Source organism: Archocentrus centrarchus, chromosome 19 (assembly GCF_007364275.1).
Source record: "Archocentrus centrarchus isolate MPI-CPG fArcCen1 chromosome 19, fArcCen1, whole genome shotgun sequence".
Lineage (NCBI taxonomy): Eukaryota > Metazoa > Chordata > Actinopteri > Cichliformes > Cichlidae > Archocentrus > Archocentrus centrarchus.
Window position 1 is genome coordinate 26,845,323 of NC_044364.1, and position 13,583 is coordinate 26,858,905.

General features: G+C 42.7%; 1 protein-coding gene across 1 annotated transcript in view; it reads left to right on the forward strand.

The window, feature by feature from the left end:
- Positions 1 to 13,583, forward strand: part of acsf2 (acyl-CoA synthetase family member 2) — a 31,364-nt gene that overhangs the window by 1,079 nt on the left and 16,702 nt on the right. Inside the window, exons 2-10 of the mRNA XM_030754559.1 lie at positions 2,932 to 3,127; positions 6,996 to 7,124; positions 8,696 to 8,749; positions 8,855 to 8,973; positions 9,456 to 9,618; positions 10,450 to 10,545; positions 10,750 to 10,901; positions 12,304 to 12,395; positions 12,501 to 12,577. Of these exons, the coding sequence (XP_030610419.1) occupies positions 2,932 to 3,127; positions 6,996 to 7,124; positions 8,696 to 8,749; positions 8,855 to 8,973; positions 9,456 to 9,618; positions 10,450 to 10,545; positions 10,750 to 10,901; positions 12,304 to 12,395; positions 12,501 to 12,577 (1,078 nt within the window). The remainder of the gene's footprint in view (positions 1 to 2,931; positions 3,128 to 6,995; positions 7,125 to 8,695; positions 8,750 to 8,854; positions 8,974 to 9,455; positions 9,619 to 10,449; positions 10,546 to 10,749; positions 10,902 to 12,303; positions 12,396 to 12,500; positions 12,578 to 13,583) is intronic.

Below are 13,583 nucleotides of genomic sequence, written 5' to 3' on the forward strand. Positions count from 1 at the left end.
TTTAAAAATGCATTTAAATTTATGTCTAAGTTTTTGGGTTTCACGCTTCTGTGACAGAACCACATTACAGAATCGCATAATAAATGGGCCTAGTAGACTTCATCGTTGTTTTGGATATGGGGCTATTATTATAGGAAAACATTTCTGTGTATGTATTGCGATCTATGTGGAGATCTTTGTGTGGGTATTCAGATCCGTGTGCGTAATCAGATTTTAAATGTGCAAATAAATCTGCAAGTTGCACAGATATTGTTTGAAACGTCTTTTGCTCGAATCACTGAAAATACACACAAGTCATCAGTTACAAGTCACCCAGTTTTTCAACTGGCTGTGACTTTGCTATACTTCTACCACCATCCCGCAGCAATTTGCAATAGAGGGTTCATTCACACTGAGCTCAGGCTCAGGATTTCTCACATGCTTAGTGTGTACCACCAGGTGGCGTATTACTCAGGCTTCCAGTGTCACATTAGCCTGATGGTAGTGGTGGCTGTGCCGATGCAAGGCTGGCTCTGGCTATGTTAGATTCAGAATACATTAAATCCATGATAACTTTATAAAGCCGGGGTGTCAAACTCAATCATAGGACGTGCCAAAATTGAAGACAGTCTGAGTCGCGGGCCAAACAGGATTTAAAAAAATAGTAATTTTAATCAGCAATGTGAATTTGAATGGCCAGAATACATCAGCATTGTTCTTAACACATTAAATATAATATCAAATTATACTTCAAAAATAACAAGTTTCAAGTTGAAGAAAAACTGTGTAAAAACTGTGATGTGAATTTCTGCTTCACAGTCGGAAAAACGCTGCGTAAATTGCGCAGTGTCCAGCTCATCAGTAAAAAGCGCAGCTGCAAACACAGCGGTGGAGACGTAGTCTATTTGTTTTTTGGCCATCACACACGTAAAATCACGCGGTCCCGTCCCTGAATCTGCAGGTTTAACGCATTAAGATGCTTCATTATGTCGCAGAAAAAGGCAGACTCACACAGCCACTATCCCGGAGTCCTGCTGAGTCTTTTTCTTAACTTTGCATGAACTGACAGATTTCCTCAGATAGTACAGCGCACCCTTGTGATAAGGCACGTCACCTCTGCATCTAGCTTAAATGTCACTGTAAAAAGTGCTGACCTAAGTTTTTATCCGCTAAACAATTGGCAACAGCGAAAACGGGTTAGTGCACAGGTCATGGCAGCTGTTGCAGTGCATTCTGGGGTTTGTAGTATAAGTGGTGGGAGCGCTATTTACCCGTGGGCCATAAATAATAGTCATATGAAATCATCTCGCAGGCCAGATGTGGTCCGCGGGCCTTGAGTCTGACACGTGTGTTATAACGCATAAACCAGCAGACCCCTGCCTTTTGAAGCTGTGATTAAGATCAGATTTCAGGTAATCTTTTACCAGCGTCGTTGTTTAATCACTGTCCTGTAGAGTAAAGCTGTCCAATGTTTAACACAAGGTAATAAATCCAAAAGGTTCATCTCATGAGGCTTCAGAGCCATCCTATGTGGAAACCTCACTCCACCCCGAGCAGCTGCAGCAGTAACAGGATGCTGATGCATTGTGGCCTTTTACTTATTTGGTTTACATTCTTCTACCCCAACCCTCTTTTTGCCAGTAACTTCTTGTCTTTTGGCATCTTGCCTTTATTTGAGCCCCTGATAGCAGAGGCGGTCTGCAAAGATAAGCAGGGGTGTTAAAAATCTCCAGTCAGAATCAAATCGGGCATTTTCCAAGATTTCAGGAGGGAAAACACTCAAGTTTCTTAAAGCTGACAAAGTAAACAGAAGCAGCTGCTGTGGGGGCCCCTGAAATGCCCCGGGTTCAGTGTGTGAGATGGTTTGCAGTAAATCAGGTTTTTGTTACTGGTAGATGCTGCTGAACTGTAGCTTTAAGATCTTGAAGATTTTTCTTCTCAAATTAAGTTTAAATGCACAGTAATAAAGTTTTGTACTGCGGTGTATCCAGCTTTCCTTGGATTTTTTTTTTCTGTAGTATTTCAATCTCCACAAAAGAAATGCATCTTTTGTATAAAAGCAGGTGTAAATGCATAAATGAGTATTTCAAAAAATTCATATTGGTGAAATGTGTGGGAGCACATCACACATTTTGGATGTAATAACAGAAATGTGGTGACATACCTGCAGAGTATCATCCGGAAGTGGGATCAAACTTTTCCATATTCAGACTTTAATATCTGTTCACCTGATTTGGGCTGTTTTTAATGGGCAAATATTTTTAGGGACTTCAAGCATCCATTATTCTGTTAACTGGAGCTCCGCTCCTGAGAGACCACCTTTACAGCGCCACAGATATTTACCCGAAAAATTTGAAAGAGCTAACTCAAGAAATTTTTATTTCAGCTGCTCCCTTTAGGGGGCGCCAAAGCGGCTCATCTGCCTCCACCTCCACCTCTCCCAGCATCCTCCTCTGCACTGTCCAAACAGTCTCAGCCTGAGTTGTCCCTCTTAAGTCTGCTGTAAAGTTGGCTATTTTAATGTGGGAGTCTGTGGGCATTGACTCACTCTTCCCTGTCATTCAAGGGGCCATTTGCATCTTTCAGCTGTGGAAGTTGCTGCTTGTTCCAGATAAGTCTGCACGCAGACTCTGGAACTTGCTGGTGTTGCTGTAGATTGTAAGGTTGTCCCAGTGTAAAGGCATGTTGATGATGAGCAAAAACCCAGAAGCTTTCTAATATTGACAGTCGATTACTGCAGGCATTGTCGAGGATGCTGTAGTACTGGGGCTGGAGGTGATCTGAGAGTCTTGATGTGCTCTGTAATTGAAATGGTTTGAGTAATATTACTGTACTGTTTTTCACTCCAGCCACCTGTCTGTGCATACATGCAGAACTACATCTATGCCCTTCAAAAGTTGCCTACAAAGCGTACAGTGTCTAAAAATCTCCTCTTTCTTGTTTCCCTCACAGCGATGTCCATGTGGATTATCCGCCCATCATCCCAACTCTCACCACCAGCTACGTCCATGGTACATCCTCCACATCGCTGCTCCACATGACCGTAGCAGAGGCTCTGCAGAGGTCTGTGGAGCGCTGGCCTGACAGAGAGGCCATGGTTTTCCTGCAAGATGGAGTCCGCAAGACCTTTGCACAGTTTCAGCACGATGTGAGTCCTTTGCTTTAAAGCATGTGGATGCATGCAGGTGTGTCAAACTCAGTTTAGATGATGGGTCACATACAGCCAGGCTGAGCTCAATGGGGCTGGACCAGTAAGATCACTGCATAATGTCCTATGTTTATTATAAAATAAAAAATTTAAGTGTGAAGAATCCAGCCCAAGTTAATGAAACCGATCCCAGTGCTTAACTGAAGGTGCTATTTCTTGTTAAACTAGCGGTCGCTTTAGAAAACAGAAACAGTCCAGTTTTTATAACATACCTCAGATTTTCAGTTTTATATACTATCATTACACGCACTGTTTAGGGATCACCATGGAAAGTCACACAACCTCAACAGTATTTTTCTGTTTTGTATGATTCAAACAACTCGATAGGTTGTTTTTAGCTTTTAACTTTAACAATACTCCTCCGGCATGATCGGGGGGGGGGCTCAGAGAGGGGGCAGTCACAGGGGTTATTTTGTGCAGAAAAGTCACATAATGTGTGAAATGCCCCTTTTTTATGTAAATGCACATTTTAATTGATTTTTTCTTTATGAAGAAGAAAACCTGGTGTAACAGAGTTGATAATCACCTTTAGGTTTTGTTGAGCCAGCTACACAGGTACATCTCAGGTTTGTGAAGAGCTATATCAGAAATGTCATCATGTTGCCATGGTACCCATTTCTAGCACTTATGGACCTATGACACCTTCATCTTATTTTTATTTCACAACAGTGTCTCATTAACAAATATGATGCAGTGCACACAAACACAGTGACACAATCAAGAACAACTGGACTTCTCGTCCTTTGCTCCATGTCCTTGTTCAGTAAACCTCTCAGCTGTGAGGGGAAAACCTTCACTCAGTGTAGCCTCATATGTCTGTGGGGGTTCAGTGTGGTCAGTCTGTGAAATTTGCCCCTTTCAGTGACATTTCCATCCATGTGGACTGTGACCGATCAATGGTTTCTTGTTCATCAGAGGTTCAGTCAGCCACAGACGTGCTGCAACTGAGCTCATCAGTTTACTAATGTTACGCTATTGACACACATAAGTTAACCATAAGGAAAGTTATGAAATCCCCTCAAGATATATGAACAGTATACACACCAGTGTTTGTTAGTGTGTGAGAGAGAATGAGTGCAGCCATACCCATCTTTATTTTAGATAATAGATGGTTGATGTGGTTCCTTAATCATATCTATACCATCCCCCTTTAATTAAATGTACTTTTCTCAGTGTGATTACCTCAGTGATGTTTCAGTTTGCAGCACCACAAAGAGATGAAGTGGTCCTGCAAGTGGTCCTGAGCATTGACAGTTATAAATAAAGTTGTAGCTGTTAAGTAATTTTTTTTCAGCAAAAGAAATGGAAAGATTTATATTCTCCCAGTGGAGATGTGAGCTCACCTCAGCAGCTGGTATTGCTCTCTAACAGGAATTATTCATTGTTGGCATCTTGCTAAAATTTGACTGCTTTCTATTTAGTTGATTATTTTCTGTCCATCTTGTCTACTAAAGTCAGCAGAGTACCCTTCATCACATTTCTCTAAAAGGTCTTCATTCTTAATCTTTGGCCTTTTTTTTTTGCATCCTTTCGCTGCTTTGACAGCTTTTTAGGAGGCACAAGTGTGCAGAAACATTAAACACTGAAGCTCAAACATTAAATGCATGTAGCCAGAAAGCCTTCATCTCCACAGCAAACATTTTGACACTTACTATAAAGCACTTTTTTTTTTCCTCCCCTGCGTTTTAAGTAATGTCAGGCTGTAGTGATGTAAGTGATGATGGTAAAATTAAAGTAACAGCAGCTTTAAAAGGAATCAAACATTTTGACTCCTCGGAGCTGGAAAAGCAGCGCTGTGACTAATGTTCACGTTCTGGCCGTGACTCTGTGAAATCTCCACACTGAGTTAAATGTGTCTAAAGGTCAGTGGTCAAAGTCAAAGTGATGCCACAGACTGTTTGCATGAACCTGGCACAGACAGATGAACCAATGCAAATGGCGCTCTGCCAGCAGGTGTTTTTAGAAATGTATAAAATCATAATCAAATCAGTTTTCTTTTCTGCTCCTTTGCATTTATATGATCTTTACTGTTTGTTTGAATTCTTTTCTTATGGAGCTACCTTTGCTCTACTTGGTAGGCTCTCCCATGCTCTTCCTTCATTATATAATAATTGTTCAATGTTTATTGACCTTTTTCCCTCATCTTTTCTCACTGTTTTTCACTAGTTTTGCATTTGGCTAGGGTCACTGTCACTGCTGGTAGCATGAGGCCATATCTGGACCCTACAGAGGTTGCACTCCTCCAGGATGGCACATCAATATGTGCCATTGGCAGAAGATTTGCTGTGTCGTCCAGCACAGCCTCAAGACCATGGAGGAGATTCCAGGACAGCTGGACAGGGCCGTAGAAGGTCCTTAACCCATCAGTAGGACCAGTATCTGCTCCTTTGTGCAAGTAGGAACAGGATGAGCACTGCCAAAACTACAAAATGACCTCCAGCAGCCACATGTGTGAATGTCTGTGAATGAACAATCAGAAACGGTCTTTGTGAGGGTGGCCCGAGGGCCTGATGCCCTGTAGTGTGCCCTGTGCTCACTGTCTGGCACTGTGGAGCCATAGAATACCAGAACTGGCAGGTCCACCACTGGAGCCCTGTGGTTTTCACAGATGAGTGCAGGTTCACCCTGAGCACATGTGACAGATGTGAAAAGGTCTGGAGAAGCCGTGGAGAACGTTATGCTGCCTGTAACATTCAGCATGTCCAGTTTGGTGTTGGTCAGTGATGGTCTGGGGAGGCATATCCATGGAGGGTGCACAGACCACTACAGGCTAGGCAACGGCACTGGGTATCAGAATGAAATCCTTAGAACCACTGCCAGACCTTACGCTGGTGCAGTGGGTCCTGGGTTCCTCCTGGTGCATGACAATGCCTGGCCTCGTGGTGAGAGTATGCAGGCGAGTTCCTGGAAGATGAAGGAATTGATACCATTGACTGGCCCTCACACTCACTTGACCTAAATCCAACAGAACACCTCTGGGATATGTTTTGGTCCATCTGATGCTTTCAGGTTGCACCTCAGATTGTCCAGGAGCTCAGGGCCTGGTCCAAATCTGGGAGGAGATCCTCCAGGACTCCATTCATCATCTCCTTAAGAGCCCCAGTATTGTCAGGCATGCATATAAGCGCGTGGGGGCCACACAAACTGAGATCCACTTTGAGTTGCTCCAATGAAATTTCAGCTAAATGTTCCTGCATGCTGCATCTTTTTTTTTTTTTTTTTTTTTTTTTTGCCTCACTTTGATTTTCAGGGTGTCTTTGAATTCAGCCTCTATAGGTTGATGAATTTCATTTTATCAAACGGTGTGTCATCCTTTCATTCCTAACACATTACCCAGTCCATATCAGTGTAGATATTATGCAGCAGGATTATTTTCCTATTGAGATCTGATATATTGTTTCTTTATTTTTTGTGTGTCTGAGTGCAGTAGTACTTATTTTAGATAATAGATGGTTGATGTGGTCCCTTTTTATACTACCCACTGATTACATCTGTGCAGCTTTTCTCTCTCCTGTTTCTCCTCCATGCCAACCAGCTGAGGCAGATAGCTGCCTCACCCTGAGCCTGGTTCTGCATGAGGTCTCTTCTTTTAAAAGGGCATTCTTCCTTCCCACTGTCACCAAGTACTGCTCATAGGAGATCCTGACTGTTGGGATTTTTCTCTCTAGCTTGGTACTGTATATCACTAGGATGTGTATCAGATGTAAATGATGGTACCATTTGCTGGTGTAATCTAAAACCCAGAGCTCAGGGACCTCCCCTGGATGTGTGATGGCATCACTAAACAGAACTGTTTGTGTCCCTGCAGGTGGACCAGGCTGCAGCTGGATTGCTGGCACTTGGACTGAAGAAAGGAGACCGGCTTGGCATGTGGGGGCCAAACACTTACGAGTGGATCCTGTTCCAGTTTGCAACAGCCAAAGCTGGGATCATACTGGTGAGTCAAAGCTAGGCATGTCACAGTACCAGAGATCTGGTAAGATCTGAACCAAAGCAAGGGCAGATGACTGAAGTCATGTCGATCCCTTCAAATCCCTCAGCAGTTACGTGAACAGCACTTGAATTGCTGAATAGGCCAAGCTTGGGGAGCTTCTGCTGCCTTTGCCAAAGAGCAGAAGACTGTGATTCAGAAGTTAACCAAACTTAAAGTGCGTTAAAGTGATCCTGTTTTATGGGTCTGAATCTCTTGAGTTGAACAAGAAGCTGGATGGAAACTACACTTGCATGCTTCATGTCACCCTAAATGTTTCCTGGAAGAGCCACCGAAGATCTCACTCTAGCTGGCTATGTGACACGTCAAGATGAGATGGCTGCGAAGGTCCAGATGCCAAATGCAAAGAGGTGTGGTCGACCGTCCTTGACGCTCAAATCGATCAGTGAGGATGCTGGACTGCAAATCAAAGGCCTCTTATCAGCCATATTTAACGGAGATGTCTGGAACCATTAATGATGACAAAAATTAAATCCATGCAGAAACAAAGTGAACCTTTTAGTGTCTTTTCCTTGCACCATGTGACTTTGTCACATGGTGCAAGCGGAACCATCTAGAGCTCAACGTGACAAAGACAAAGGAACTGGTGGTGGACTTGAGGAAAGACAAGGCACCGGTGGCCCCTATGTCCATCGGGGGGGTCAGTGTGGACACCGTTGAGGACTACAAATATCTGGGAGTACACATTGACAACAAACTGGACTGGGCTAAGAACACTGATGCCCTATACAGGAAGGGCCAAAGTCGTCTCTATTTTCTGAGACGCCTGAGGTCCTTCAACATCTGCCGGACTATGCTCAGGATCTTCTATGAGTCTGTGGTGGCGAGTGCCATCCTCTATGCTGTTGCATGCTGGGGCAGCAGACTGAGGGCAGCAGACGCCAACAGACTCAATAAACTGATCCACAAAGCCAGTGATGTGGTGGGAGTGGATCTGGATTCGCTTATGGCAGTGTCGGAGAGGAGGATGCTATCTAAGCTGCAGGCCATTATGAACAATGGCTCCCACCCACTCTACAACACAGTGATGGGACACAGGAGCACATTCAGTGCAAGACTCATCCCACCAAAATGCACCACAGAGCGCCACAGGAGGTCATTTCTACCTGTGGCCATCAGACTCTATAACTCCTCCCTTAATAGGTGACATTGTGGTTCATCAGTGTCATTCATTTATCAGTATTCAATTGTACATAAAATTGTTTAAATTTCCACATACATTGTACATACACTATATACATTGTACATACACTTATACATTGTACAAAAAGGACTGTGCATATATATATATAATGACACCTATTTAAAAAATTTTTTTTTGCACTCAAAAGTTTCATATGTGTATAGATTTAGATGTGTTTATAGTCAAATTATCTCTTTAGTCTTTATATTTTTATGCCTTAGTGTATGTTATTGTGTTTTTGGTTTACTCGTCTAAATGAAACGGTTGCAGCTGTAACAACAGAAATTTCCCTCTGGGATCAATAAAGTATTCTGATTCTGATTTACCTTCACAGGTGGCTGTGAACCCAGCATATCAGCTGCAGGAGATAGAGTTTGCCGTGCGGAAGGTGAGCAATGGTTTGAACCTGATTTTTGAATACTATGACACACAGAAACCATGCACGTAAAGTATTGGCTCATTTATTAATTTTTTTATTTTTTTATTTTCACAGGTTGGGTGCAAAGCTATAGTGTGCCCTACACAGTTTAAAACTCAGAAGTACTGCGACATGCTGAGGAAGATCTGTCCAGAAATTGAGAAGTGCAGCCCAGGAGACCTCAAGAGTGCCAGGTACATCTCGCCTGTCAGGCCCTCTGATTCTGTACATCTGGAAGTATGGACAGATTCCGCTTTTTGGGACTGCTCCTTTGTTTTGTTTTTGTTTGTTTTTGTTTTTTTGTTTGTTTTGTTTTGGTTTGGTTTTTTTTGGTACACTGAAGCAGGAGGGAAAGTACTTGAAAGGCTCTTGGATGCCTTTGGAAAGCCGATGGTGAGGGTCAGTATCTGCAGCTATGAGCAGATTTCTGCTTATAGCTGCAGATAATTTTTATTAGCAAAAGTGACAGCAGGTGTAGTAAAACTGATGTTAGCTGTAGGAAGTGCATCAGGTAGATTCAGCACTTCTGTTACAGTCATACGGGGGTGTCATGTGGATGATTATGTAAGTGTACTTGAAAAGATTAACGTGATATGTTCTCAACTCTGCTCACTGTACACTGAGCAGAGTTGAGAGTGAGTTCCTACCCACAGTTTTGTTTGCTTCCTCCTCCCAGCCTCCCTGAGCTCCGCTCTGTGATTGTCCTGGATAGTCGACAGCCAGGAATGCTTCACTTTGAGGATGTGATGCAGGCCGGCAGCAGTCAGCACATGCAGCAACTTCAGGATCTGCAAAAGATGATCTCATTTGATGACCCCATAAACATCCAGTTCACTTCGGTAACTGGTGCACAATCACTGCTCATGAGAGAATAGCATGCTCTGTAACTTGGCCTGCTGCAGGGCCATTGAAAATGCTCCAAATCACAGCTCAGGTCAGCTGAACAACCAGCCAAGAAGTCAGCTAGCAGCCTCTGTCTGCTTCACATGGCACACGAAACCACCACCCCCTTAATCATACATAACATTTATCTGTTTAAAGATTCACCCACTGTATTGCTGTTGTGACGAAGGAAGCTATCCACAGAGAACCAATCCTTTTGTTAAAAAGGCATTTTAATTTTTGGCTACAGACCAAGGGCCAACAGCAGTTCCTCTAATGGCCACTTGAGGTTGCCTCGAAAAATGGACTCCATCCATTTTCTTATGTTTATCCAGTTCAGAGTCTCCCACATCCCATTCGTGTTCTCCATAGAGATGTTGATGATGAGCTATAAAGTGAATCGATGGTTTGTGTTGCTGTAGAAAGCACAAGTCTGTATAATCAGCTTTGTTTGAACAAAAAGTTTTGGTTTTGAAGAAAAGAACTACTCTACCCACAATTCTAAACTGAAACAGTAATGCCTCTGATTGGTGGAGGTCGCCGTTATCGTGGAAATGTTTAAACCTGCTTAAAGTCACTAAAATGAGAACTTCTTGTCAGAAGTTGGGAAAATCTTATCTTACATTCAGAACTCCATCACATAATTTTAATGTGGTTTTATTGGTGTTATCATCAGTTATCTGTTAATGAGGTAACAGTTAACTCGTCTGTAAACGGGAAGCCAACAGAGTAAGTGCTCTACTTGATGGCTTTATAATCACAGTAATGTGTAAATAATATTCTACCAGGGCACAACTGGAGCGCCGAAGGGTGCCACCTTGTCCCATCACAACATCATCAACAACTCCTACTTCGTTGGAAGAAGAGTGGGATACACTTGGAGGGTGAGTCAAAGCGAGTGTGACTTTTTCTCAGTATTGAGTGAATTTCACCTTTATTCACATTAAAGGCTTAAATAATCTGCTGGTTTTATTTTAGTGTCTTTATCAAAGTCCAAGTCTGGGCTTTATTTTAAAATTCTGTGTAAAGATTCAAACCAACAGTGATTTCTGACTTTGAGCCTTTTATCGCTTCGTTTTCCCATCCAGCCTCACCCTCGCGTCTGTGTGCCGGTGCCTCTGTACCACTGCTTCGGCTCTGTGGGCGCTGGGATGTGCATGGCCGTCCATGGCATCTCTGTCATCTTTCCTTCTGCGGGATACGATGGAAAGGCCAACTTGGCAGCTATGGAGAGTGAAAGGTAACGTCACAAGTTTACAGCCTGTGATTTAAAAACAAAAAAGACCTCTCATGAGCCTGCAGGCCCGCTGCTGTGAGAGCTAACAAGGATTTCTGAGCTTAGACTCTAATCACCTTTGTTGTACCTTTGGGCTCCAGGATATGATCACATGTAAGGAATTCAATCTTTGTGCATTAAACCGGTTTTCACTCATCTCATGTTTCCTGGCTTAAAGCTGAGAATGTTGTGTAAGAGTGGATCTCGTTACTAATACGTAAGTGTTCTTGCAGATGATTTGGTGTAAACATGTCAGGTGTGACATACGAGTCACTATGAAAAGCTCCACGTCTGGCTCCAAAGGTCAAATTTCACCGTGTGAGGCTCAGGAGCCTCACACTCCTATTAGTTTCTCACTTCCTGAGCGAGATCAGATATTTCTGCAGACCACTTCCTGTGCATTTACAAACTGTCCTATCAGGATTACATAAACCAATGTTACCTCCACTGAGTGCTATCTAGGCCAAAGGTGACTGTGTGTTAACAGTCTGCTTTTATTGATGTGAAAACTTCAAACATTCAATGAATGTTTGAAGTAAAGAAACTGAAAAAGCAGAAAGTCGCTTCAGGTGTGGCTGATGTTGGAGTGGCTGAAAAACACACAATTTCTGTGTTCTGTGCAAAAACAAACACACTCACAGGCCAATTTATTAGGTACACCTTGCTAGTACCAAGTTGGACCTCTTTTGCCTTCAAAGCCACCTTGGAAACATTCCTCAGATTTTGGTCCACATTGTCATGATGGCATCGCACAGTTGCTGCAGAGCTGCTGACCGAACTGGACAACGGTTATTGACAATGTTCAGATGGATGATGCTGCATTCAAAGTCACTTAAATCATCTTTCTTCCCCGTTTTGAGGCTCAGTTTGAACTTCAGTGTGCCTGTATGTTGTAATGCAATGAGTTGGTGCCATGTGATTGGCTGACCAGACATTTTAACAAAACAGTTGAACAGATATACCTAATAAAAGATGCATGCTGCTTCTGGGTCTGAAAAATGAAAATGCTGCAGTAGTGCCTTAATCTGCTTTCCTTTAATAGCCAAAGATGGCAGCAGTGAAAATGTTCAGTTTGAGGCCTCGAAAATGGAACTTTGCAAATGAACGGGTGATGTGTTGGCTGTGTACATCTTTTATATACAGTCTCATTTGTGGTTACAGTCCTGTTACAGGTACCTGTTGTGCATCATGAACACACACACACACACACACACACACACACACACACACACACACACACACACATTTGAAAACCATTTGAACCTTTTATTTACATTATCAAAGAGAAGATTATTTTAGTTTCAAATAATTTTTGCCACTTTTGTCAGTGAAGAGTTTAAAAGCTTTGCAAACATCCTCCTCTCAGGTGCACCTTCATCTACGGCACACCCACCATGTATATTGACATGCTCAACCAGCCAGACCTCGCTAAGTATGACTTATCGTCAGTGGAGACGGGTAAGAAAAAGAGTGATTTTTTTTTTTTTTTTTTTTTTAATGCTACTTTTCTGCTGGTATTTTCATGCTTTTTCCTGCACTGATTGATTTATTTTCTTGCTGTAGGCATCGTGGCTGGTGCACCCTGTCCTCAAGAACTTGTGAAGAAAGTCATATCTCAGCTGGGTGTGAAGGAAATAACAGTGAGCCCCCCACCCCACCCCCACCCAACATAATGGCAACATCTGATTTGCAGGAATGATTCAGTGATGTGGTTCATTCAAACCTTGCACAATAGGGGGAGACAAATCTTCAGAAAACTGTCAGTGCAGTGAATTCTGATTTTTTTTTTTTTTCTTAAACATATAAACATGACAGTAGGCTTGTGAGGAATTTGTCAAAGGTTTATTGGAGTGTGCACTTCCAAAAGTCCAGGAAATGTAAAGATACTGAATATATGTGACATATGCATAAAGTCAACACTTAGGAAACCCTCTGAGTTAAAGGCATAGTTGAAAAAATGTTTTTAATGTTTTACAATGAATTTGCCATAAAGATCCTGCATTCAACTTTTTTTGAGTAGAGTAGAAAAAGATGGTGGTTCACGTCCTCATCCTCATCTTCGAAGTCTTTAAATGTCAGTGTGCGTGCAGAAAAGAGGATAAATGTCATTTCTGCCTCAACAGCAGCTGTGTGATGTCTAAAGGGGCTCTTTTTATGCTCATTTCCAGGAACTAGAGAGCTTTGTGTGATTCAGTTATTTATGTTTTTAGGGGCCTTGGTGCTCCTCAGGTCATCTTCTGTCTGCAGTTTTTAGCTCCTCCTTTAAGCCAGCTTTCTCCTGATTGGCTGCCTCTTGGATACAAAAGGTTGAAACAGTAGGTAGGCGGGGCTTTGCAGAGCTGTGTGCCTGAGATAACCACGTTGGGGATATCTGCCGTCGTTGGGGTTAATCTGCTGGGACTGTGGCTGAGCTGCATGAACTCTTTAAAGATGTGGTTGAACATTTGATACACGAGAATATCAGAGAGCCAGATTAAAACCGTCAGGCAGCCACACACCGAATGGATGAAGTGATTTTTGGATGATGGCAGTTTCTAGGCTTCTGTTAAAGCTACATCTACAGAATGGAAACAGCCTTCTTGAACTGCTTTTTGTATTCAGACTGCTTTACTGTTTGTCCAGCGCTCTGAAGTGTTGAATGCACTT